Source organism: Helicoverpa armigera, chromosome 6 (assembly GCF_030705265.1).
Source record: "Helicoverpa armigera isolate CAAS_96S chromosome 6, ASM3070526v1, whole genome shotgun sequence".
Classification (NCBI taxonomy): domain Eukaryota; kingdom Metazoa; phylum Arthropoda; class Insecta; order Lepidoptera; family Noctuidae; genus Helicoverpa; species Helicoverpa armigera.
In genome coordinates this window covers 9,625,526-9,652,317 of record NC_087125.1, presented here as the reverse complement: position 1 = coordinate 9,652,317, position 26,792 = coordinate 9,625,526, and the positions used below count along the sequence as shown (strand labels likewise).

Here is a 26,792-nt window from a genome sequence, read left to right as displayed (position 1 = left end):
ATAGTTATTCAATAACCCTTTAGTATGAAAATGTAATTTTAACTAGAGAGATGGAAATTAAACTGCTAGTTCATTGAATAATCATATATGTATTTATAAAACATTTTGCACAACAGGAATGTGTCCTTTAGGACAAACCTAAAGTATATAAAACTGGCACTATATAAACTATGATTACACTTATTCTTACAATATGGTAGGTATAAATTATTATCCAGTGTTCCTAAAATATTAATCAGCAATTTATTCATAAAAATATTGAGTCTCCTATCCTCTGATTGTCTAAATAAACAACAAAAGTAATATTGTCTATTACAATTACTCACAAGTTTATGATAGTAAAATATATTTTTAGTCTTGATTTAAATGTGTGTGAATTTGTATGATTTTTTAACAAATCAATCAATCAATGTATTTATTTTTATAAATCTTGCATATTTAAAACAGCTTCAGCAATTTTGAAGGGGTTTTACTCAACATTATATAAAAAACCCTTTATTTGTGGTAACATTAAAAATAACATATCTCTTATATTCTTTTTATGTTATAATGATTTTATATGATAGCAGCCCAATTGCGCTTTTTTGTAATTTTGCCTTTTTGTATTTTCATAATATCCAAAATGGCCAGAAATGTTATAATCTAATATGGCAAGCTATGCTTTGGTGAACATCAACATTTTTCATTTGGCTTAGGCTAAAACTATTCTTGTTATGAACAACCTTTAATCTAATTAACCTATAATTATAGTAGCCATTATTATTCAATAAGAATATTTTATTCTACCAATAATCCAGTTTTAATTTTAACAAATATCTTTTCATCATTACAAGCAAAACTCTTGTTTTGCATGTCTAATTTGAGATCAACTGATTCACTGCCATCTTCTAACTTGGTAATGGTAAAGCTAACATCTTGGTTAGCCACGAAACATTCAGGAGTTTGAGCCTTGTGGTAGTTGAAGTGAGTCTTGAGATGTTCGCGGAGGAAGTGTGACTGCACGACCACTAGGTCACAATAAGAACATTTGCGGCTCCCAGCGTGCAGATCATCGCTCTCACCGTGTCTTCTGTAATGATTACTTAATGAGTCTTGACGTTGGTTAGTGTACGGGCATAGTACACACATGTGCAATTTACGTTCTTTGATCGGCGAGGTTTCTGATGTATTTAAGTCTTTCCCAGAATTGTTCATCGATCGCCTTCGCTGAAGCAATCGAAGAGTTTGCTGGTCGCTAATGGAAAATTGTTGGAAGTCGCTTTTAGGCGCCCCCTTCGGCATAGTCTTAATTGCAAGTTTAATGTTATCACTACTGTCATCATGTTTGATGTCTTCTTGGTTTTCAGATTCTATATAATCAGTACTGCCCTTCTTTCTCTCAGCTTGAGCTTCATCGTTCATTTGATGTTTTCTCATGTGTTGAACGTAATTGGCATAATATTTTACGGAATAGTCACATAATTCACACTTGTATCTTTGCTTGGAGCCGTGCAATGATAAATGGATTTTATATTGTTCTCGTTTTTCAAATGCTGAAGGACACTTGTGGCATTTATATCGTTTTTCTTTTTGACGACCATTCTTTAGGTACGTAGGATATATAAATTCAGGATTACCGTGCATTAAATAACCGAATTGAGGATCAGCTTGCAGGACAGGCGGAAAATGATCATTCGGTTTAACTAACTTATCCTTATCGGTCAAAACTCTTTTTTGAGCCTCAGTCTTTCTCTGGAACAAATCTGTGCCTGACAAGGGAATATTTTTATAGTCCATATCTTCACCAGATTCGTAATCACAACTTGTAGTTTTGTTCTCATTCTCGTGTAATAATTCATGTTTGGCTAAGTTACCAATATTCTTGACAGCATAGTTACATTTCTTGCACTTATGCTCTCCTTCACCACCATGTAGCCCCATATGATATGTTAACGCCGAACTTTTGAAAAACTTAGCAGGACATTGTCTGCAACAGTACTGCTTTGGCACGGTTTTCGACTCATTCATTTTCTTCACAGGAGCATCAACAGTTTCAATTTTGGATGGACCTGTAGCTATCCACGTAATCTCAGATGTTGTTGGACAGTGGACAAGTTCTAAAATGGGTTGTCTGTGCGAGGGATGCGAATGGCGAATAAATTTCAGCATCTTCGTTTTTGTGTTATATTCATCGGTATGAACGATAGCATGTGCACTTAATTCACTTTCTTCGGATACTGAATAGTCACAACTTTTACATTTATTCGGAAGTGATGCAACATGACATTTTTCATGATCCTCTAGTTCACTGAATTCTAAAAACCTTGCGGGGCATTTTACACAAAAATATAATAGTTTTATTTCTCTGTTCTCAAGTGTAGAGCTATCATCTCTAGAAAAACTTTCTGGATTCGCCGATTTTTCTATTTCTATAACCTTTCGCAGCTTAGAGATTTGTTCTTCATCGGGAACATCGAATTCCACGGGACAATAAATGCGACCATATATTTCGCCATGCGTTTTAGAATGTTCAGCCAGCCTGCCGGCATTATCACATGTGAATTTGCATTCCAAACATTTATAAATGGTCGTGTCATTATTTTCGAATACGGTGTAATGGATTTTTTCATGATTTGGTATTTTACATTTTATAGCATTAACGTATGAACAGTACCGGCACTTGTACATTTTATGAAATTCGTTCTTTGCTGACACCCAAACGTATGGGATTTCATCAAGGTTAATACTGAAGTCAATTTTTAGCTCCGTCTTGTTTTCTAGTTCTGCTTCTGTCTCAATTCTTTTGGTTGCGATTCCGTGAACTCGTAGATGTTGGTGTAGCAAGTGTCTTTTTGATACGCTGTAGTTGCATTCCGGGCATTTGTATGGGGTGTCAGCGGGTAGTCGATGAAATTGTTCGTGGTACATGAACTGCGACTTGCTGTTGGTTTCATATGGGCACTCTATGCACTTGTGACGTTTCGTGGAGTTGAATGATTGAGTTACAGGTGCTGGCTGCTCGGGTCCTGGAGATTTGGTGCCCATTGCCTTTGCGATGTAGTCCTCTGGGTCAGAGATACCGTGAAGATGTAGATGTTGGATCAACTCTGGTTCATCCTTGACGAAGAAGGGGCAGAAGTAGCATTTGAAGATAGAATTAGCCGAGGGCTGGTGCTGTTGCAAGTGAGCGATAAGTAGCTTCTTATCACTTGTTCTGTACGGACACTTGTTGCATGTATCAATGTTGATCTCATTAATGTTCATTGGCGGGTCAGGTTTCGGTTTGACTGTAGTTATTACTTTTATGACTCCATCGTGTTTTAATCGGCAATGACGCTGAAAATGAGAATAATGATAAATTAGGAACATATTATTTCCAAGATAGGGTTCAGATGATTGAGGTCTATAAACAAAAGTAACGTACCTGAATGACATGTTTCCAATTTGATAACTGGTTACAGTGTCCACAGCGATATGCCAAGTCAGCTGGGTCGGGAGTATTGTTTTCAGCTTTCTTGGCAGGTTGTTTGCTTGACTCGTCATGGTGACCGTCCGATTTGGAGTGTTCACGGACATGCTCTAACAGGGCTTCTTTTGAAGGATCTCTGGAAAGAAAAAAACGATCATTGTAGTTACATTTAAATGAATATGAAACATTTTAGATATACGGAAATCATAAAGCATAGTTAACACATGTTTAAACTTACTTGTAGTTACATTTTTTACATTTCCATAATGTTTTCTTCGGCTTCTTTATGTCATTAAGACCTCTGTTATCCATATAATCGTACTTATCGTCACTGTGTTGTGTCTGTAAGTTTAGTGGTTGCATTTCAAATTGTACGTTCATAACGTCCGATATATCATTAAATGACTCATCGATTTCCATAGTGCTGTCGACTGCGGTATTAGGATCCAGGTAATGGAACTCGTTTTCACCATTATCATTTAGTACGGGCATCGCTAAGAATTTGTTGTATTTGCTATAGTTTCTTCTTCCAGTTTCATCTGTCATTAGAACTTTTGCCTCGTTATGTTCAGGATCTCTTGCCGATTTCAGTTTTATGTGTTTGGTTATATCCCATCTCCAATTAGATTTATATTTGCAGAGTGAACACTCAAATGGTTTCTTATTTAAGTGACCAACAATGTGCACGTGAAACCTGGATGCTGTTGTGGAGAAAAATGGACAATGTGGACATTTGAATACCTTTCTTCCGATGGCTTGACTTGGTGACAAATTCATACTTTCGTTGTCGTCAGTTATCTCGTGATCGAAACTTCTGTGTACTTCTGGTAGTGTGCAATCGTCATTTATGTTTATGTCTAGAGGCATATCGAACTTGTTGGCGTCTTGGTTAATATTATTCCAAACAAAAACAACGTTTTCCATTGGATGAGGTTCAGTCTCTTTTTCATGTATTGGAATGACACCGTCATTACTGTCTTGATTTTTAATAGTATCTTCATCGTCCATATTCTCGCTCTTTCCACACGTTTGCATGTGGACGTACAAATCTGCGCTAGACTTACAGCGGTGTCTGCAGTTCTGACATCGAGTCGAGCTTAAACTTTTAAGTGACGTATTTGCATTGACCCTGTTAGTTTGAGGTGAACAATTTTTCTCGTGTACAGAATGTTCTGATAGACATTTGCTTTCAAATCCGCAGTTTTTACATATAAGCGAGCCTTCTTCTCCTGTTTCTGTTAACAGTCTTTCTTTAAGTCTGTCGAAGAATGATTCATTCTTTTTTCGACCTGTAGTTTCTTTGATTGAAGGGTTTTGAGGGACGAGGGTGTTATCGCCCGAAACATCGTCAACAATTTCTGCTTGTAACGATTCCTTGAACTTTTTGCTGGGCGGTTCACCAGAACATGTTTGTTTCTGGTTAGGTGTAGAAGAATTAAGTGGTATGAGTTGTGGTATTGGCCTGGGAACTTTTCTACTTTGTTTCTGCGTCTTCTCATCTGAGCTGTGTGTAGGTGACAGCTGGAAGCCATCTTGTGAAGTTTCTTTTTTGACAATGGTGTCAGAAGCAGCAGCGTCATTGGAGTCGCTTTTGCATCCGACGAGTTCTCTCTCTGCGTATTGAAGACCCATGTCCTGGAATTAAAGAAAATAAATAGTTTTATTCATTGCAGATAGATCGTAACTGTACAGGTAATTTCTATCTACTGCGTAACATTCGATATGATAACCCCATTCTTCTTAGCATATTTCTCCCAGGGTTCATGTTAAAAGTGCGTGCATGTACAAAAATAGTCAAAAACATGCATGGTGCTCCTAAATTCGCTCAGGAATCGAACCCACTATAGTGGAAAAGTTAATGAGCCACTGCATTCTTACAGGCATAGTAAATATTTTTGTTTATTCCACAACATGCATTATGTTATCCCTTTGACTTTTAAATAAAGGCTTGTGGAATATATCTATAAACTTGAATATCTTCGTTCCTATTTAGAGTCATTATTTTGTAATTAACAACACAAAAAGCATACACACAACATACAAAATACACATAACGAGTGTTGTACATAAGGTGAAAACAGAAGCTGCGTAAAATTCTAACAATTCTATCAGATTTAATCTACTTAGCTCTGAAAGAATTAATTATTTTTTTAACTTTGTTTTCGGTGTCCTTGGATGTTACTACCTATTTGACTGATATGAAGAAAACTACGCTTTAAGTCCATGAAAAACTACTATGTACACAAATTATTGAATTGGAATTCCATCACTTATTGATTTTAATGAAAGTGGGAGCCAACGAAATATATTTTGACAACTTGCTTAAAGGGCAAATTGTCTGTTTTCATGCAAAGTTACGAAGTGCGAATATGGGACTCACGCATGGCTACAGTCAGCAAATTAAATTCCTAATTAGACACCTGAATTCACATGGTAGTACTGAAGTGCCTGCACACCTGTTCATTTAAAATGAGTGTCTAATTGACATATCTTATCCTAGAGTTTAGATGTCTAAACTTATTTTTTTCATTGATGATTATAAAATTGCAGTGTCACTAAACATTTGAAAGATATGGAATAGCGTAATCAGGGGGCTGGATAAGCTTTGCATAGTGCTCATGTTTTTGACCCACTTTTGACAACTACTAAAAGAAAAATATTAACATACAGTTGTAATTTAGATTTTTTTGCCATTTTCATAATTAACTATGAGGAGAAACATTTACTTAGTTAAAAACATATACATAACATTTGCTAGAGGTAGATAGGTGGAGGTGTAATAGTGCAGTTTTGATCAAAATGATTCAAAATATCAAACACAAAAATGAAGTGTTACACAAAATATGAGATCAGCAACAAATAAATCTATCCCGCGTTCCTTGAAATTCAATTTGGCTGTCATAATTTTGTCTGACACCACGAGTTTCGTCCAACACGGCCATGGCTGGTGCTAAATACTCAAGTTTTTGAGTTCGCAAGCCAACAGTGTGTCTTTTATTGTTAATGTTACTTCGCACGCCATAGTGAAGAACTACCTGGCTTGACGAAAGGTGTTTATTTCTTGTGTTACCAAAATCTTTTGTCGACTGTCCAATCATTGTTATGGCCACGATAGATACCGTTCCGACAGTTACTTAGTGCGTAATTTCAGTAGGCTTCATTGCACACCTTCCATTACGCCCCGAGATGAAGTTCACAACGCAAAAAAATGCGATCTAATTCTAAAACTTTAAGATGTCATAAAAACTAAATTAGGAATAAAATATGATTTATGTATGAACCGATCCATCCTACGCACTCGTAAAAGTCAATAAAGAAGTTGATTATTATATTTTTTGACGGACACATAACTTCTTAGTAAATATGTCACTGTCCAAGCAAGAAATATTTCTATAGAGCTGTTCCTAGTCTGCGCTGAAACTGAAAACACGAATCGTTTCAAGCTTCTATGAATAGTTGTATTGAGGCAACTGAGAACATAAGTACTACAAGACCGTGCCTGCAGAAGCTGTAAAGTATGTCTGGTAATATAGGACATAGAATTATTTTTATCTAATCGTCGTCGGTAAATCGGTGACGTGCGATTCTATAAAACACAAGAAATATTGAGTCGTCATCGTCACACAGGTCCGGTAGTAAACAAGCGGCAGTAAATATAGATGCGGCATTGGTGCGGGTTCGATACCCAGTTCGACTGTTGAATTTTTCATGCTATTGTTGTTTCTTTGTTTTTGGTATGTCATCCTATTGGAATTAGGGTAAGAAAAACTTAAGACTGAGGGATCTAAACCGATTAGCTAATTACATAATCCCTACGATAGTCAGTCCAGTTGTTTACAAATGCGAATCGTGTATTATTTGTAAACAACTTATTTATTTGTTTAACTGATAACGGACACGTTTAGCAAGTTAAATAATTTTGTACTGTGAACTAATAGGAATGGGAATGATTGTTATGTGATCGAGTGCGGAACACAAGTGCAAGCGTGAAAAAGACATGCATAAATGTAAACATGATGCAAAAGGTGGCGAGAAGCGTTATAATGTGAGTGCAATCCAAGTGCGGTGGCGCTCGTGATAAGAGTTGGGTGTGACGTCACCGGTGGTGGCGGCACCGGGCGCGGCCCCTCGCCACGCACACAACACACATATACGGCGACTCACCGAGACCGAGTGTGAGGACCGCGAGTCGCCGCTCCCTTCTTCCTCCTTGGGGAGCAACGTGCTCGCTGCGTCGAACTCCGCGATAACCGTGTCGCTGGCGCCCACCCGGTTGCGGCGGCGACTCGACAGCGATTGGCCCGCTGGCTGAGTGTGATGATTCATTTCGTGCACCGTCAGACTCTGCTTGATGTCCGCCGTAAAGTTGCACATCGAACAATTGAAACTTCCACTTCCACCGTGGTTCTTCATGTGGCGGTCCAAGTTCCACTTGTAGGGAGTTCGAAAATCACACATTGTACACTTGATCATAGGCATTGAATGATACTTGACGTGCTTTGTGAATCTAGCCCTTATGTGGGTGACATAGTTGCACTTATCGCATGAGAAAAATTTCCCTTTACTTTTTGACTCGTCAGAGGGCGCTGCTTGCTCAACACTTCTTTCGCACTCGCCATCCAAATCATCAGGTCGCTCCGAGGAGTCATCATCTACTTCCATCATCATATCCTCACAGTCCTCGACTTCCTCTAGTAAGTCTTCAATGCGCTCTGCCGGTTCCATGTTTTCGTAGGAGGGAGGCGACAACTCAGCATCCACTTTAGCAGCCGCTGTTGTCGGCTTAGGTTCTCCATGGACCATTTTGACGTGTCTCATAAGTTTCTGATGATGCCTCGAAGCGTAAACACAGTGTGGACACTCGTAAATCTTGAGTTTAACAAAGTGAGCGTCACGAGTGTGGAACAGATAAGCGCGCGGGTTCTGAGTATAGAACGTGCACTTGGTGCAATTATAATTCCTCCTTATCTTGCACTGTGGTAATTCAAAGTCCTCCGCGGCATCCGAGGAAGCCTCCGAAGACACGTCGCCGCAGACGCGGCCTTCAAGGTGGCGCACGATAGTTGCGACCTCGCCGGCTTGTGCGCTCGGCGGCGAGGACATCTGCTGTAGCATACTCCGCTGCAACAGAACAATGTTCGGTGTCGGTTAAACGTTCCGGGAGGCGCGCGGCGTGGGGCGGCGAGGGGTGGCGGGCGCGGCGCGCTGCACGTGTGCGGTGCGCGAGAGCGTCGCCGGCTGAATGAGGCGCCGCGGCTGAGGCAAGCAGCCGACAAGCGCGGTGCGGCTGGCGGCCGGGCCCGAGGGCGCGTGGGCGCGGGCCGGGCGCGGAGGGTCGCCCGATGTCATGCTCCTATGTTTTTCATCCTCGACGACGGCAAGGGGAGCCGGCGCGGCGGACGACCTCCACTCGGCAACGGTCTAATGAGAGTTTGTACTCTTGCATGTTGTCGACAACATTTTTTCATATTAGGTTGCGGTGTAAGCGACATCGTCATTATACCGAGTACCACCGAAGGTATGAACATTGTAAGGGCGTAATAAGGACATCGTTTGAAAGGGGAAATCTAATGATGAAGCACAGGTAAGCAGAATTACAAACGCCCATGCAGACAGGTACTTCAATGCAGGGTTGGCACGAGTACCTGCCTGCTAGGTGTTACGACTGTGCTAAGAAAAAGCGTTAGTAAAGTTCCTTTTCCGAAGAGAATAGCGTTACAGCTGTAAACAACTTGTTGTTCTAATTGAAAAAGAATTGATAAGCGTTGATGTCTTTTATAAAGATATGGATTTTTACGATTGAAGCCGGAAAATTGTAAACTTCTTTAGGCATGTTATAATTGTTTACGTGCCTTAACGTCATATCTGTGCCTGTAAATAATTACTTTTGATAAACATTTCAACAAAGTTATTTCAGTGAACCTTGAAAGTTTTTGCAGAGTTCAAGTTTAAGCGTAGAAGAAAATAAGGACCCTACTAAGTTGAAATGCATTTAACTTTTCAATCTTTTAACACCTTCGCTGTCTAACCTCTTGGGACAACTTGATTCATTGCAAAAGAAGAACAAGTGTTGGGTAAAGTTTCGGTCAATAACGTAGTCAACCAAAACCTGCTTCGTCGGCGTAATAGGTATAAAAGCTTGGGTCCGCCTTATCAGACACTACAAACACCATACAAACAGACCATAACCCTTCCTTTTGACTTACCGTGGTCTGGCGACGACGGATAAAAATGCGACACCACTCGTCAAGTCCAATTATGAACTTTATGCGTTCGATATTAAAGTCACAATTGGTTTACACCGATCTCGTTCAATGTATCTACGATGCTGTACGTACGCCGGCATACCAACAGCTGTAGCATTTGGCAGACGTGATTTTAGCAATTCTAGACTTACTAGCTCAGTGCATAGGGTTGAAATTAGGTAATAGCTTTTTGTCAAAATTTATAACAAGGTATCGTGCCTATGAGTATCATTTCAATGATGTATTTATAATATAGCGTATTTGTATGAGAAATGAGGCATGAGCACGGGTTGATTTATTATTTGACGTTGGGGTTCCTCAATCTCAGCGGCGAACCAATCTTCAAAAAAGCAGAAACTAAGATAAAAAAAAAGTTCCCCAATAAATCCCGTTGACTGACCGTGTGCCTACCTATATTCATTTGGCACGTTTTGCCGGTTCGATTGTTCGTGTACATGTCACAGTTGATTTCACATATCTGTTATCCAATTAAAGTGCAATTATGCAAATGCTAGACTAGATAAATTTTAAATTTAGTCTAATATATAAGTGCCTAACTACTTACTATAGGAAAAGTATTTTTTCTGCGTTGTTTGTGTACTACAGAAAAATACATAATGTTAAAATCATTTCGTTTCAATTTATTAATTCTGTTAATCTTTATTGAGGTTCTAAAATCAAGCCATCATCTTAAAAAGATAAAGTTAACGGTACGGAACCCACCCTCGTCGAAAAGAAATACCACGAAGTTCATTCAAAATAATTAATTAGACGCGAGACAAAAAACGTTACTAATTGCCGATTGCTTTAACCGAAGCTATTAATGAAATTAACTAAATACACCGCTGAAGCACCTATTAGAATTGGAACTAATCAAGTTTACCGCGCGTTTCAGTATTGCAGCGTTTAAATTGGACATGTATGGATATTCTCTTCGAGTCCATATTTATGCTCGTTACACAAACAAACGGCCAGCAGAATTACAATGTGTTGTGATTTATTTATAACTAATAAACAGGCAAACATTGGTGCTGACTTATTGCTCGGCAGAACGTGGTCAACAGCCTATCGCTGTAGGTACTCAGCGATGATTAACGCGATCGTTAATGAGTGCGAGGCCGAGTTATCAAGAGTGCGCCGTGCGGCTCCATGTGTTAGGGACAGGTGACGCTGGTAGGCAGGGCGCGGGGCGCGGGCAGGCTCGTCAGACGACTGACAGGCCGAGGCAGGAAGCGGCCGGAGAAGGCATCCCAGGCCGAGCACAATGGAGGCGGCGCGCCGCAGGGGGAGCCCTCGCAATCGATATGCCGCCGTCGCTAAGGTCCGATGGCCGCTGCGAGCGGTTTGGAGCGCTGCAGAGGCGGATGCCCCCCGCCCCGCGCGCCGCACGCCCCGCCGCTCACCACACCTGCTGTGTATTTATAGAGCGGCACAGCCGGCGCAGGGATGCAGGGATGTCGACTTTACCACGGGCGTCGACGTCTACCTACCTATGCGATGTAGGCACGCACGCAACGCGAGCACGCACGCCGCCGCGCCCGCTGCCGCCCGGGTGACGCCCGACTCTTTATTATTTGTCACAATGAACATAAAAATAGCACCCGTTCGTTAAGTACCATGCTGAATTCAATGTTCGCAACGACGGTTCGTATTAACACTACACTGATTGTGCTGGTCGCTATAGCCATACAATAACGAAGTACCTGGCCTTTAGCACGACTAGAACCTGCGAGACAACAAATCACTGCTGAGTCAATGTAAATATGTAGCCCATATGTCGACTACGTAATAAGGCAAAGACCCAATCAGAATGAAATCTGTTGATCTTGAAATGGCACAGTCATCAAGGAAAACTTTTATGGTGAATAATAAAGCACGTAAATATGGGCCAGGCCCTATAAACGTGTAATATAATAAACGTTATGTTAATACCACCTCGTTGCTTTCACTCTCGTTAGAGTTCGATTCCCGAGACAAGTCATTTGGTGTTATCGAGGACGCTTTTGCTTTCATTGATAGTTCACCTCTACCGGATTTTTTTATTTGTAACTTCCTATTATAAAGGTTGAGTCATTGAGGTTTTATGCTGTAATAGTAAGTCATTCAACATCATTTTGTATGGTCACTCGACAGAAGCGTAATCGAAGTGTGGATAAGAAAACGGAAGTATCAAAATATCTTTTCGATACCGATATTCCTATTCGCGACATATACATAAAGTCCTATGCGAAGGCATTTCTCCTCTTTAGCCACGTGTTGCGAAACTGTTTTGCTAAATAAATGATGACAAAAAGTAACTTGAGCTTTATAGCCGTGGCATCATTAAGGTTATTATCCTAACAAAGCAATTGACGTAAGTCATTGGCTTCGTCGCCTACCGCACGTTTACACTGCAATGCAACATTAGAATCATTCTTCCTTTAGTAACATTTCATTACTTGCCAAGCACGCATATTTTTTACCGGCATATCACTAATATAAACAATAACTTAAGCCAATCAAAGCGGGTATGAATACAGACAGAAATATAAGAGGTAAACAACTAAAACTCGTCTACAGATTGGTTTTTCTTTGACGTCATCCGAGTACAAGATAGGACACTGGATCACGGCCAATCCGAGAAGACAACACTCGTGTTTTGCCTGTTCAATAGTTAGGAGTCTGCAAGGGACCGACTAAAGTTACCTACGTACATAGTTTGTGGAAATATAACAATCTAAGCAATGGTCGGTCAAAGTGTCATACCACTGCCTAGCTTATCAGGTAGACTTGTTGGATTAACCTATCTGAAAGTCAACCTCAGGTCAAAATCATCACTTGTTTAAGTTTACAAATAACGGTAGCCGAGAGAAGTTTAAAAGGCATCAGTTTTTTAAACGGTTAAGTAAAGGAAGTGATTGTCGAACCTTTACGAATTACTGACTGCTTTTAAATGCCTTTAACAGGTTACACAGCAGCACTAACTGTTTCAGTATCTTTAGAACCTTACTACTTAACATACTCTTACATCCATGGCAAGCGAATTTAAGTTTGCGATCGACACGACACATCTGCCTATCCCTTCAAGCAACAAGCGTGACGCATTATAATAAAGTTCACAGGAGTGTAGAGCGGCGCTAGCTCTCCGTAGCGACGTAGCTATAGCCACGCTACATAGCTACACAACTGAATTTGTCCGATAAATGATAGCAAAGAGCCGTTTTCAGTGGCGTCTGTGCTGTGAATTAGCTCGCTTAACCACGAACTATACATATATGAGTGATACGCCGGTACACATGTACCGTGTGTGCATGTGTTGGTGCGTTGTCGCTATAGCTGTGTTGTGTCGGTCTGTGTCGTCATTTGTTTGCAACGTCTTGTAGGAGGTGAAGTGAGCAGTCGTAAGCATTCCAAGCGTGACTAACCACGCAGTGCCTTGATGGTGGAGCGCTCACCTCGAAACGGCCTCAGACTGACCACTTCTTGAATTCAAACCCGTTTTTGTCCCACGTATTGTAGAGAATGTATAGCCGTAGACCCGTAGTCCCTAAGGCGACGCGTCAGCCACCCCTTAGACGGAATTCGATACCTGTTTTTGGGTTATCTGTTACTGTAACTCTATAGGGGGTAGAGACGGAGGTTCTATCGTAGAGCCGTAGGCTGTTCCAGAAACAATTTCGTGGCAATGAAAAGATCAACGTCTGTTTTGAAGTAATAATGCTTGAAAAACTTAATTTGATTTCCATTTCAACTAAAGATTGATATAATTTCTAAGCGTCTTCCAGCCCGCCTACTGTCAACTACGCTATAATTACAACGTTAATCTGTAATTTTGTTGAGGACGATGTCGACAGCTAGCAATCAATCGGCACGTGTATGTACCCACAGTACGTAAGCATGTAGATGGAGATCTACCTACTTAACTACCTCGGCATACAATACCTATTATGAGGTCCGATAAGAATGCGTGCCGCGTTCTTGCCTTAAAGAGTACGCGATGTTGGGCCAATGTTGAATCAGTGATCAGCCATCCATTATTATACAAAGACGAGTCTGTACTATGTACAGCTCAACAGGAGATGGGCTTGAATAATGTTAGTTTATAGTTTCGGGATGGTGCAGCGACGCTGCGGATTTTGCGACGCAAATAATTTGCGCGCCAATTGACCTTTCGTCGGACGTCGTCGTCGGAGCAGCGCGGTGGCGGCGGCGGCGGGCGCTTCGGCCCAACACGAGCTATATATAGTTGCGCGACAACACGCCACTTCGAGCGAACACCCGCCAGGGGCCGGCTACGTAGGCACTTTTCCTATATCACCCGCCCGACAGCCTCAGCCTGGATTTTACCGAGGCTTTGCCAGAGACGCCGCTCTACAGAGACTACGGCGACGGGATGCCGACCCACACCACCCTCCCGAGATCAATACTGCTGGTCGCCGCAAGAACACCCTAGTGTGGAAATGTATAACCCTTAGATGCTGCCGGTCCTAAATAGGGTACGCTTTATAGGGAGCGACATTGTAGATGAATGCGGAGCGGCTGTGTGCAGCGTCGACGCGTGTTAATATAACGTGATGCAACATTAAAACTGCGGCGTCTGCAAACTAAGCTACCGGCAAATATTCAAAGAGTACCATCTACTACGTTGCAGGCAGCCGATCATTGAAAACGATAAATGCCTTGTTTATGCGAAGATAGATATTAATGCGATGAGTCTCGCTAACGAGCATGGTTGTCACCGGTCCGACTGGTAATTAACACAACCTTGAAGCAGGCTGCTAAACGATGCACGGCGCTCGCGTCGCACATAATGAAAGGATCGGTGCGGTCGGTTGTCGACGGCCATCGTAGCAACAGTGTTCTCGAATGGAATTCGTACCGAGTGGCGGGTGGCGTGCACTGTGCTCGTTTAAAGATGGCTGCGATAAGGCGTAGTGACGCTCCTCGGGCGCGGGCGTCGTGTCGGCGGCGCGGCTGTGTGCGTGAGCGTGCCGGTGTGCCGACGCCGTCCCTGGTCTCCCGCCCCTCGCCCGCGCCCCGCGCCCGCCCGCGCCCGCTGCACGTTCCGCAACATGTGCGGCTGCCCTGCCTGCCTCTGTCCACACGCCACCCAACAGTCGCAGCCGCTCTCATGTGCTCCTCCCGCGAGGCCCGCTGATAAATGCGCCTTATCAAAGCACCAGATAGCAGAGGTGCTGCTCGCTCGTTAGGTGTCACGGACGACGCGCACAGATCGACGCCGGCCGACTCGTGCATGAACACAGTCACGGCGACTTGTTTGTGTTACTTAGCGATTTACTCATTATGAGTCAATAGCTACTGTTTCCAATAGCATTCACAGTACCTACACCCGATTTAAAAGCATTTTGCACACTGCAGCGTACGTAGACACTAATATGCAATTATGTAGGTATTGAAAGTAGCTATGTGGGCAGACACTTCCATCGGCAACTGGTCGCACGTTATGCTAGTTTCATGCATTGAAAGCTGGAGCGAATGTTATGCGCATCTCGTCGGTAGCGAGCCGACATTCTAGCGGTCCAGGCCACGTGTTGCACAAGACACCTGGTGACGCAAACGGTTTCCGCTACACCCGACCACTGCGACAGGTACACAGCTCTCATGAAATAATTCTAATCCAGAAGTCGCTTACGAACACACACAAATATATGCATAAGTAGCCGAAAATAGCACCTCTTCATGCTTTCTCCTACATATCCTAGTCTACCTATAACTCTACCAACAAAAACGTGTCTCCTCAAAGCACTTATTACCTAAGAATTATGTATAAAATCTTGTGTTGCATCAGTTAAGGTGAACAATCGTGAAGATTAACATATTTTTTAACGAATTTGATTGTCCATTCGAATTACTCCATAAAAGATGTCTTCAATGTCACGAGTGTCGTCCAATGACAAACAACACAGTCGTCTACATAACGCCATCAAGGCTGAGTTACCGCATGGACAACATGAGCAAATACCTAATAACGTTACCTACACGATAATTCAATAACAATAATGTCTTCACCAGTAATTTGCACCGTTTGCGCGCTTCGTTTATGCTACGAATTTGTCGACAAGACGTTGCGCTACAATCGTGCATACCTCACCTACATATCGAGTGCATGGTGTAGGGAGTAGAAACCTAGAAAAGCGGCCGCAACGTGTCGCAAGAAGCCGTTGAAGTAACATAAGCGCAGCAAATTATCAGGGTCGAGCGACGACGCCGCCGCGGGCCGCACGACCGCCTGCCTACGCGCCTACCTAGCTAAACGTACCGCCTATATACCTATATACTTGATGCTCGTGTAAAACAGCCACACCGCACGCTGTCTGCGCACAAGACGGAAAAATACGATCACGGACACGGCATAAGGACAGCCGCTCCACAATACAACGCGACAACAAAGCCATCCAACAAAGTCGAGCGCCCACTTCCCAGAAACGGTCGGCCGTAGCACTGAAGAATATCGTTAATATTGTTTTGAGTGCGCCTGCAAACGTCTGCGTAAATGTAGAACGCTCCATTTGCGAAACTCATCACTCGTGTTCGCGGGCGAAACCTACGTTAGAATTAAAATCTGTTGGTAATCATATCATAATACAAGACGGGGGCCGTTGGTGGTCGGCCATATTGAGGCGTCTGCTTCGAAACGAGTTTTGTTGTGTGCGCTTGCAGGCAGCCGGCTGCCAGCTGCTCTCATGTCAGGTGGTGCGTGGCCTCGCGCGCCGACATAAGAACTAACTAGTTAGGTGTCTACTGCTACCTCGCGTCTCCGATGCAATAACGTCGCGATCACAGCCCAGTACTAATTAAGGTATAGAGCGGAGTCAATTAGGTGACGGCACGATTGCTAACGATGGCGACAACAGTTGCCCACTGTCCAGTCACGAACTACTAGTGCCACTACTTCTATATGTTGGCATTAATTAGCGCAATACCTATAGTTTTGTGTAAAATGTCACTAGTGTCTGTATACTACATAATAGAAAATTATTCAGAACCAGCAATTTTCCCTATAATTGTTAGATATTTGCCACTCGAAAGGCTACAGAGAGTTCCACTAAAACGATCTCATTATGTGATGGATAATTCATGATGGACTTTTGATAAACAATCTTAATTCTGTCGTAAACAAACTTCATAGACACACATACTAAGTATAGGTACTCGTACCTATGTATACAAATCTGAAAATGTATTACCGCTCACTTCAGTAGAGCTACGGTGTGCTACGACTCCAATCCAGCAATTGAACTGAAAATCTTGAATGAATACGAACAAAAGAAACAATGGTTGGCGCTTAGGTCATATTTAGGTGGCATATAGTCGCCTGCGCAGTGAGGTCAGTGGCGAGTGCGTCGGCCGTGGCGGCGTGGCGGCGACAACACGCCAGCCAGCAGTGCGAGCACGCATACATTACGTGCCGCCTACATCCCGCACGCGGCTCCTATCTGCGGTTATTACGTACATAGTGTTCGATATAGCACTGGCACGGACGGCGCACTGCGCTCCTCATTGTTGGCTGGATGCGATGCCTGGCGCGAGACCGAACGAACGACCTCTTTACGTTTCAGTGACATCGCGGACGCCGCGCTCCAGAGGGGAGCCAACACAAAAATGAAAACATCCTGCTAAAACCTGCTTCGTGAATTATGACATTCGTAACATCATAACTCAATTAAAACTTAATTAAAGGTGGCCTCATCTCCAAAATGACACGTAATTTACCTCTCTTTCAAGTATCATCGACATACAATGAGGTAAACTTCACATCGCTTGCGGAATCCGTAATTTTCCCGTACATACCTACTTATTGAGATAATGAACCAATTTATTGCAACGTTGGTTGTTCGTTTAATATAACTAAGTAGGTGAACAGTTTGATGGTATCGACAACACCCGAGGCGCGCTGACGAGTTGGGTATCTTGTAAATCAGGACTGGCTTATTGTGGTACAACGGTAGAACAAATCAACAGAACAGTATAGTCTATCATGAACGTAGTAACTGCAAAAAAACGCATACATAGAAGCGATTACTATGTACAAAATTGTACTGGTCACCTAAACTTAATACACTGTTAACTTGGTTCTAAAAATAGCCAAACTATTCATAACACTGTAAACGGTTTCAGATAAATATCCTCTACCATCTGAGTAGCGAACACTACATTATACAATAAGATGGCTACTTAATCTAACACTCGGCTGTCCCGTTCAGCACGTAGGCATGAACTTACATTGTTCTACATATGTGTGTTATGTACGCCTATGTAACTTCACAGAATCCTCTGCAAGGCTATCGCTGATAACGTTATCTCGGCTAAGTGCCGGCGACTGTGGTTACTGCAGACCACAGTTTTTAGAAGGGCCGCTACGTTCAAATTGCTCTAAAAATACCCCAAATTAAGGCAGTAAATGTGTGTGACGTAAGCTCCACTAATTATGACATGTATACGCTTACAATATCAATCGAGTCTCGATTGTTTTTAACCTCTTTCGCTACAGCCCAAACTATTCCCGTTGTTCTTCCAGAACAAAACGTGCGCGACAAAACAAAAAAACATCTGAAATTCATGACTGTAACGGATATGCAAAGAGATTGACGGAAATCAATTTTGATTTAGGAACGCAAATCGAATAACGTTAACATCTCGCCTGTGGAAAACAGACAATTTGCTTGTATACGTCTGTTTTATAGCGTTGTACGGTGACTACGGACTAGGCTATGACGTGCCAAGGACGACGGCGTCGGTCTATGATAGAGGTACGTATAGTATGAGGAAAATCTGCAAAGCAGCCCCCTGCCGCGCCCTAAGCCTGCGGGGAACGGCGACGGGAGGCCGACCGACCTCTGCTCCAACGCTATCTAAGCCTAGATATATGCGTGCCCACCTAAGTACACACTTATCGTTAGCCACAGCTTACTGAGCTAACATTTCTTTGTAGACCAGCCACGCGTGCTCTATGAGGGGTAATAAACAAAACTAATGCCGTAATAAGTAAATAAGCATTCGCCGGCTGACACTGTAATGAGATTTGGAGTAATACACGCACTAGATCGATTGGACTTACGAGACATTCAATGTTACGAGAGCGACTTGCTTATTGAAAAACAGACGCCATTAAAAGCATGTACCATAGCTGGCTTCTTTACGAGGTGAGCAGTACTCTAACTAAATGCAACTCATTGTTAAACACCACTCATTTCATGTAGCGCGTATCACCATTGAAAATGATAATTTCGCAGACTGATGTCAATTATGTTAACTACAGCTCTCATACAAATTGGCCGAGTCGGCTCGATTTGATGCCCATTGCTACATTCGCATACAAGAGGTCTGCACGAGTACATAATAAATTATCAACGGATGCTGAAATGTGGACAGCATCTGGTGTTGGCAACGTCATGACCACTTGCGTCGAATAAAATGTACTTGATTGATATCTGACAAACGTGTCGCGATACTGGGCTAATGTGATATGGCAGTCGTTAAGTGTATATCTTAACAGTCTGCTGATAAAAGGGCTTCCCTTGACTTTGAAACTATTAGGATATAAGATATAACCTACCACAAAATTATGTGTGTTGTTTATTAATACATAAAATTTTGAAGTACTGATTGATTGTGAGATTCATATTCATCCTCAATCGTTGTTATACCTATATTCGAAATTGTCAAAGCCCTATAAAGCCATAGTCGACGCCCCAATCCCGGCGGAGTCCGACCCAAATTCCTATTACGTAATAAGCATGCAGACGGCCATTACAATTCTATATGGATTGTCTCCAAATGGAATTACGGAACCGAAAATCTGGTAATTCAATTGTAAGATAAAAATTAATAGGTATTACACCCACTAATCACTTAAAAACAAGTAATAAAATCATTAAAAAACTCGGTAAACGTAATGTTTTGGTACGTTATCTCTTCTAAACAAATTAGCTATCAAGATAGAGAATTACGCAATGGCGAGACCATTTAACTTATCATTTATGCTAATCTTGATGTCGCGACGTTTGGAAGAGCGTACCTACCGATGTAAGTAATTAAGAGACGGATCAACAAAATATATTAAAGTGCTCAATGACATGTTAAAGACAATTTAATGCCTGCTCATTAAGTTATTGCAACGTTTAACCATTAATTTACCAGGCCAGGTTGGCTCAACATATTTTTTTCGCAAAATACTCAGGGTCGGCTTTCCATAGAAACCAGCTAAAACATCTGTATTTACGCGTACATCACGTGAAATCTCAAACGCTTGGGCACTAAATTCAGCTCTGCTCAACATCAGAGATCAAAAGCATCATGCCACATAGTCGTGTAAGTGCGATGTGCACCGACCATGGCGCACATGTATGTATGTGTACCTACTCTGTGCGAGCAGGATTCTGTTCGGTGCAGTAAAACGAGCAAAAGCATACGCCAGCTGCAATGCAGCTGCCGCCATGCCGACAGCGACGCCCGTCCGCCGCAGCCGAGGACGGCTCACCACACCAACTTAGCGAATTATTCAACCGCCTAATGCAGGTGCGAGAGCAAATTCCTACTTTACATATAGCTTAAAAAGTTGATGTAATATCACGTAGTACTGTGACGGGATGTTAAGCTTCCATGGTGCGTATTTTATGGGCGCGTTTATCGATTTGTAGGACTAGGAGCCGAGGTGTTTCATCAGTTGATGAATCGCTGAAACGCAGGTATTTAAAGTTAGTCGATAAAGGGCGTTTAACCGACTGCAAAGAGAAGGTCTATATTCATAATAAAATGGACTCTATTATTATTTATTAGTGATTCTGATAATACCATAAACACTACTTATTAACTGTGTTATTGAATAAAAATACTGCTTGGGTTTCCTTTAGAAGCAACACCCACTGCAGGAACGTGTTATTTAAAAATCCTAAAGTATTGAGAAACTAGGATGTAGCTTTAAGGTTAATGAATTTAGATAATCGAGTTATTAGTTCTAGAGACAACGGAAACTTCATTCAAAAGCATTTAACACAATAGAGAGTGGGGTGAATGAGCTTGTTTTTGTGACACATTGATGACCAGCTACCTGGTCTTAAATGGTCACTACGGACATCTGCAATAGCCAAGTCATCGCAGGTGCATATCCCACCTCGTAAGCGACGTCAAATCGTCTCTTGCGCATAAACCGGCACCCATAGTCATCAAACCGGAACACAGCAATGCTGCTTGCAGAAATAGGTGCGGTGGTGGTACATCACGAGGTTTTTTATTAAAAGCTTCAATATAGTACGAGTGTTGTATTAATTAGAATGTTACGTTGAATAATTACAGAATAGTAAAGTTTTTCACTATTGGACTTTTCATCAAATGAATTCAAAAATTTCCTAATAACATAATAAAGCTTAATACGTTTAAAAATGGCTGAACCAATTTTGCTGAAGCCTTTCTAAGAATCTGCGCTGATACTCCAGATTTTATCGAAAGAAACACAACCAAATCAGTTCATCCGTTTAAGTGCCACAGACTAACAACAGACAGACAGACAAGAATGTGACGGACAAACTCAACTCCCCAGGATTTTGCACTATACATACTTATCTATAACTAGATTATTTTTGCGTAAAACAGCGATTTTCAGTAACATGTTTGTTTTATCGCTAGAAAAAGTTCGTTCAGGCAGCACGCAACTGAAATAAGCAAGGAGTTATTGTTTCGAAGAAGTATTTAACGGCTACACGGCATTACTGATGGCGTAGTCTATGACCAACGACTTCAGAACATTATGGTTGTACCATAGACATTATTCCATAGACATTAGTAAGAAGGTTGTAACTCATTGATTTTATTATCGCCTGAAGACATATTCATTATTTACCACTTGACGTGCCCAGTTGTTGTTGTTACCTTGTAAATTCTGAAGGGAATCCGGTATGTTATGGCTCATTTGATAATTTCGATCGATGGGCCTGTAATTACTATGGGTACTTGTTTAAGAAGCAGCCCTTTTATGTCAATAATTATCTTGACGAATGTAAAAAATCCTCAAAAAATACTTCTAAGATATGGAGGTGTACCCACGTTCACTAGCTCTATATTTGACAAATTCCTATCTCTAATAAACAAAAAATCAAACAGATCGAATATTGGGAGCGGTCGTAATATTATAAAAGTCAAACTGTTCGTCTGTCCGTCTTCTACGCCAAAATGATTTAATTATTTTCTACGCAGATGGACTAACTAGAGCCTGATGTCCTTAGCCATAGACTTTTTATCCTTTTTACAAGATGTAGCTCCCTGAGAATACGGGGGTACCCGCGGGTGATAGTTTATGTATAACTGTTACCTATGAATTTATGTAAAGTTCGTTTCACAGATAACTGCGTCCTTGGAAGACCATTACTAAACGTCACTAGGGCTTTGCCGATTCATTAGGTAAAACTGGGATGAAGCAAACCAACTTACTTGCCTTTTAAATTAGGTCAACCCTATGCTATTATCTATTACCTTTATTTAGTAGGTATAGAATGAGAGAGAACTGTTTTCTGATAAGAGTACATTTTTTTAACGTTGTTTTTTATGTTTATTTTCGATTTATTTATAAGTACGATGCAAGCATACTAATCATCATTGTAGTGATGAAAAAAAAAAAGATCTATAGTATTTAGGACTAGGCCGCAAATTTCATAAAATTGAAAAATAAATAAAAGTTGAGAAAAGTATTGCTACGTACCTATTTTTCGTAAATTCGTAGTCGGACTACGGTTGCTACGAAAATATTATGTTTATGTTATAGCGATGAACCTATTAGTAATTTATGATCCTATTTATGGTCCCATTAACAGTAATAGAGAGAAGTAGGTAACTTAGTTTTGTTAATAATTGTGCAATATCCGGAGCTACCGAAATGATTAAACAAATTATCTTTGATTCTGATTCATTATGATATTGTTGGTAAATAAAAACGACAAGGACTGCTTTTAAAGTTCTCTACTAATTTTATGTTAAAATAGTCCTTACTTAGACTCTTGAAACTGCTGATCCGACAGAGGTGAAATTTTGTACGGAGACGAGTACTCTGGATACGAATAAAGGCAATTTTTTATCCGGATGAAAAGTAGCTCCCTCGGGATGCGGGCGTAATCGTGGGCGAAAGTAAAATATGAATCAATTGGCACAGATCTGAAACACTCCTGGTATTTAATTATGCTGAATAGTAATTAGCAAACAATGCATGCGTGTACAGTACAACATATTTCCCTTATTTTTACTTCTTTTCAATGACTTACTGACGTGTTATTTTGAACTTCTTTTTATCAGAAGAGGAATTAGCCCAGCGCTTCATCTCCGGTCTATTAAGCGCATCGTTATGGTAACCCATCTTGTTTCTGAACGCAACCTCAGCTTTCAGATAAATATGATTTGGAGCTACATAAACTACAGTGAACATTGTACTTCATTGTAAAAAAGCAATGACTAAAAGCTTTCGAGTGCCGACAAAATTATCAACTTCCTACGCATGTACAAAGTAAGTTTTTTTCAGCTTCATTTTGTAATTGAGATAATTTTGCGCAAGTGAAATAACCCTGTCACTACTGAAAAGCCACTTTGATCCAGCTGCGAAAGATTGTAAGCGCCAACGGCAACGAGTAAGCATGTACACTGGATAGTATATAGGCACACTATGTATCTATGTGCATATACTTGAGTACATAGCTCTGTACATATTATTCGCCACGTGTTTTTCGTGTAGTGTCCGTGTCAATGCCAACAAGAGCTTGCGTGCACTGACATGCAATATCAAATGAAGTAGGTAGGTCGTATGCTATACATCTAGGTACGCGAGATGCACTAATTCGTTTCTTGAACCCGAGGGCTTGCTGTTAAAAGCGGCGATGACTTAACAGCCGGGAATAAAGTATCAACAACGACACCATGATTCAATGGCCAGCAATGTTGTGTAGGTATAGGTACTTGCTAACAGGTATCTAAAGTGCTAGTGACTTACAAAAATGAATACACCATGTTTTGTAATTTGATTATGTGCGACATTCAGATATCGCTAGGTCGCATCTATCTCTTCAAAAACGAACTCTAATTACTGGAATAAACGTCCAATTTAAAATGGACATTTGCTTTTTCGACAGACCCGGCGTAAAGAAGCAGATTTAGCAAATCCTAGTTGGAAGTCCCGGGTCGACTACTCCTGCAGGGAGCCACCCCGTCGCTCACCCACCCTCCCAACTTTCACTCTCTTGTGCGTCGGGGATCTCGACCATACAACAACTTCAAAAGACTGTTAACGTCTGAACACGCGCACGACATTATCACCCCTACAAGCGAAAGCTTTAGAGGCGAATACGGCGTGGACGCGGATAGTGCGAGGTCGAGAACATTTGAGCGATGCGTCTAGGGCGTAATAAGTGTTGACACATCGTCACGGAATACTGAGCCATACGACGCGAGCAGTAAGAGCGATGTCTGCGTGACGGCGTAAGTGTTACACGCACAGTGTACTGCTGCTGAAGACAACACCGGCGAGTACCGGATCCCTCGTCAGTGGGCAACCCGCGCACATTTCACGAATATTTCATATGCCGTGCCTGATTTAGCGATTATAGAATACAATTACACCTAGTGCTTTATATCAAGTCCACTGATTCTGACACGTGTGTCAATCATCATAACAACAACAGGCGCGCCACAAAAATGCTATTATACCTAATAGAAACGTAATTTTGACGCTGTTAGTAATAATCAATGATCCCATTACGGACCTCAATAATAAATTCAACAACAGAGGTTTGGTGTCGGTAGGCAGTGTTGCGAGCACGTAGCTGCCCACTGGGCGTCATCGCATTACCACATGACGTCAGTGTCAGTGGAGCAACTTCTGGTTTCCGTTTGTTTCAATACTTGTGGTTTCTCATCGAGCCAAACACAATAAGTTGATCTATCTAGTGAGTGCAGTCGTCAGGTCGGTTGTTGTGAACGCGAGAGCACGCTAGAGGTCAGCAGTAGCATCGGTGCACGTAATTTATCAGTAGTTGGCATACAAACAATTAACATCTGAGAAGTCATTACAGCTCTAGATAAGTAGTTGGAAATTGTAAGCCGCTTCCAAACAATCCAGAAAAAATGGAAGCCATTCTTTGGTACTTGAAAAAACTCTAGTGCGGAATGAGTGTTCATCGGTAAACAATAACAAACAAACAGAAGTATAGTTCCCGGTAATCAGAAGCATCGTTGTTTGCGGTATCGTTGGGCATTGTTCGTGCTTCAAGTTGTGAGTGTGGGCTCAATACTTCAATAGGTAATACGAACGACGCAAGAGCAGAGCAAAGACGGAGCAGAAGCCGAGGCCGGGCGCGCCCGCGTCGCCGGCGCGGTGGCAGCGCGGCCGACCCTACGGCCCACGCGATAAGGCACACAACGCCGCGCGCGCCCGCTGACCTTACCGTACCGCCGCCGGCAAATAATAAATATGTAACACTGATAAAAACCGCAGAAGCGTTGACCGGCAAGTATTTAGGGATTCTCGTTTGGCAAACAAGACGGGTCATCGTGCCCCCGGCGCCGCACCGAGGCCGCCAAGTTGTGGACGTCGCCGGTGTGGACGGCCACCGGCTATTTCTAGTCATCCGGCGACCGGTGACATTCGAAATAGCCGGCAGCGGGTCCTGCGGCCGCCTCCGGCGAGGCGCTCGAAGGAAGCGAAAGAAGTTATGAAAGTCACGTGCGATATACGTACCTTCGCGAAGCGGTGGTGTGTGTTGTCGCGCTCGAACAGCACTCGTGTCGGAGGCGCGCGGCTGACTGGCGGGCGGCGGGCGTCGGGCGCAGCACGAGCGTCGCCGCGGCAGCAGCGGCCCCCGCCCGCGCCCCGCGCTCCGCTGCATTCTGTGCGCCCGCCGTCCGGCCGCGCCGTCGGGAGAGCCGCCGCACTGACATCAGCGGAGCCGCCTGACGCCTCCCCATATCTCGCACGCACGCACTCGCCTGTCACCTCTGCGTGACCCTCGCGACCGACTAGCCGCTCCGACCTCGCTATGCTTCATCCTATACCTATACAACACCTTCCATAGCGGTCGAAGAATCTAATTACATTATGCGTGCTCGTAATGTACTAATTGACATAAAAACAAAGGGTAAGCACCGAAGCCACTGTTGGCGTGTTATCGGCAAGATTTTGTTTTCACTTCAAGGTGTGCCGGTCCCCCTGTGGTTCACGGCGACTTTCGTAGCGGACAACGAGCTAAAACACAGGTGGTCAAGTTATTGCTGAATGATTTAGTTTACGATAGGTTTCATACATTAAATTTCAACAAAGACAATGGCAAGAGTGGCTGTTGACACGTATGCATGTGTGTTTACATACATATGGGCATCAGCTATCGGGTGTAGGTACTTACATATGTATAGCGAGTAGGTACTTGTAACCTTTAAGAACAAGATGAGTGTTCACAATCGTTTTATTGGAACAATCTCTTGGCTCAGCCGTAGCGTTGGGTTTTCCTTGTTTTTGGGTAGATGTTGAGTTGGACAATAGCACGTAATTCCTGCTTTACTTCCTTATCAGTTTGTAAACACTTCTTATCAAAAACATATGCTGATAGTTTGTATCTCTAACAGTTTATGTAAAAATACATACTGAACAGCTGATTGGTTTCAATGAATGACAGATAGGTAAAAGAGAAGAGGTACGTAGGTAGGTACACCCGATAACTTGATTAAAGAAAATGCAATTTATTTCAATTGTTACTTGGCTTGGAAACTATTCAGGTAAGTATTTAGCGTCTATTATGAAACATAAATAAATAACTGTCATCTATTCATGACGTCATAAGTATATGTGTAATTAACACTATTTAATATTGTGTTGCATTTTTCTTTTCGCCTCATTCATTAGCCGCGACACCATACCTACCTATTTCTTTGAATTTGTATACCAGTAATTTCCTAGTTTTATTTCTTGATCGTTATAAAGCAGTGTGTCGTATGGAAGCGACAAGGGCAGACCACGCCCTTTCATCCCGTAGATGCGAGGCCATCGCGAGATAATAATGAGGTCAATTGGCAACCACCACCTCTTTAAAACATTACTCGGCAGTTCAAAATCCGCTTACATTTGCCACGTT

General features: G+C 42.2%; 1 protein-coding gene across 1 annotated transcript; it reads right to left on the bottom strand.

The window, feature by feature from the left end:
- Nucleotides 1–69: 69 nt before the first annotated feature.
- Nucleotides 70–25,540, bottom strand: LOC110371077 (zinc finger protein Xfin). Its single transcript, XM_021327167.3, has 5 exons — nucleotides 25,406–25,540; nucleotides 7,613–8,569; nucleotides 3,687–5,083; nucleotides 3,404–3,584; nucleotides 70–3,315 (listed from the first exon to the last, which is right to left on the bottom strand). The coding sequence occupies exons 2-5, from the start codon at nucleotides 8,561–8,563 to the stop codon at nucleotides 778–780; spliced, it is 5,067 nt and encodes a 1,688-aa protein (XP_021182842.3). The 5' UTR covers nucleotides 8,564–8,569; nucleotides 25,406–25,540; the 3' UTR covers nucleotides 70–777.
- Between the last annotated feature and the right edge of the window lie 1,252 nt (nucleotides 25,541–26,792).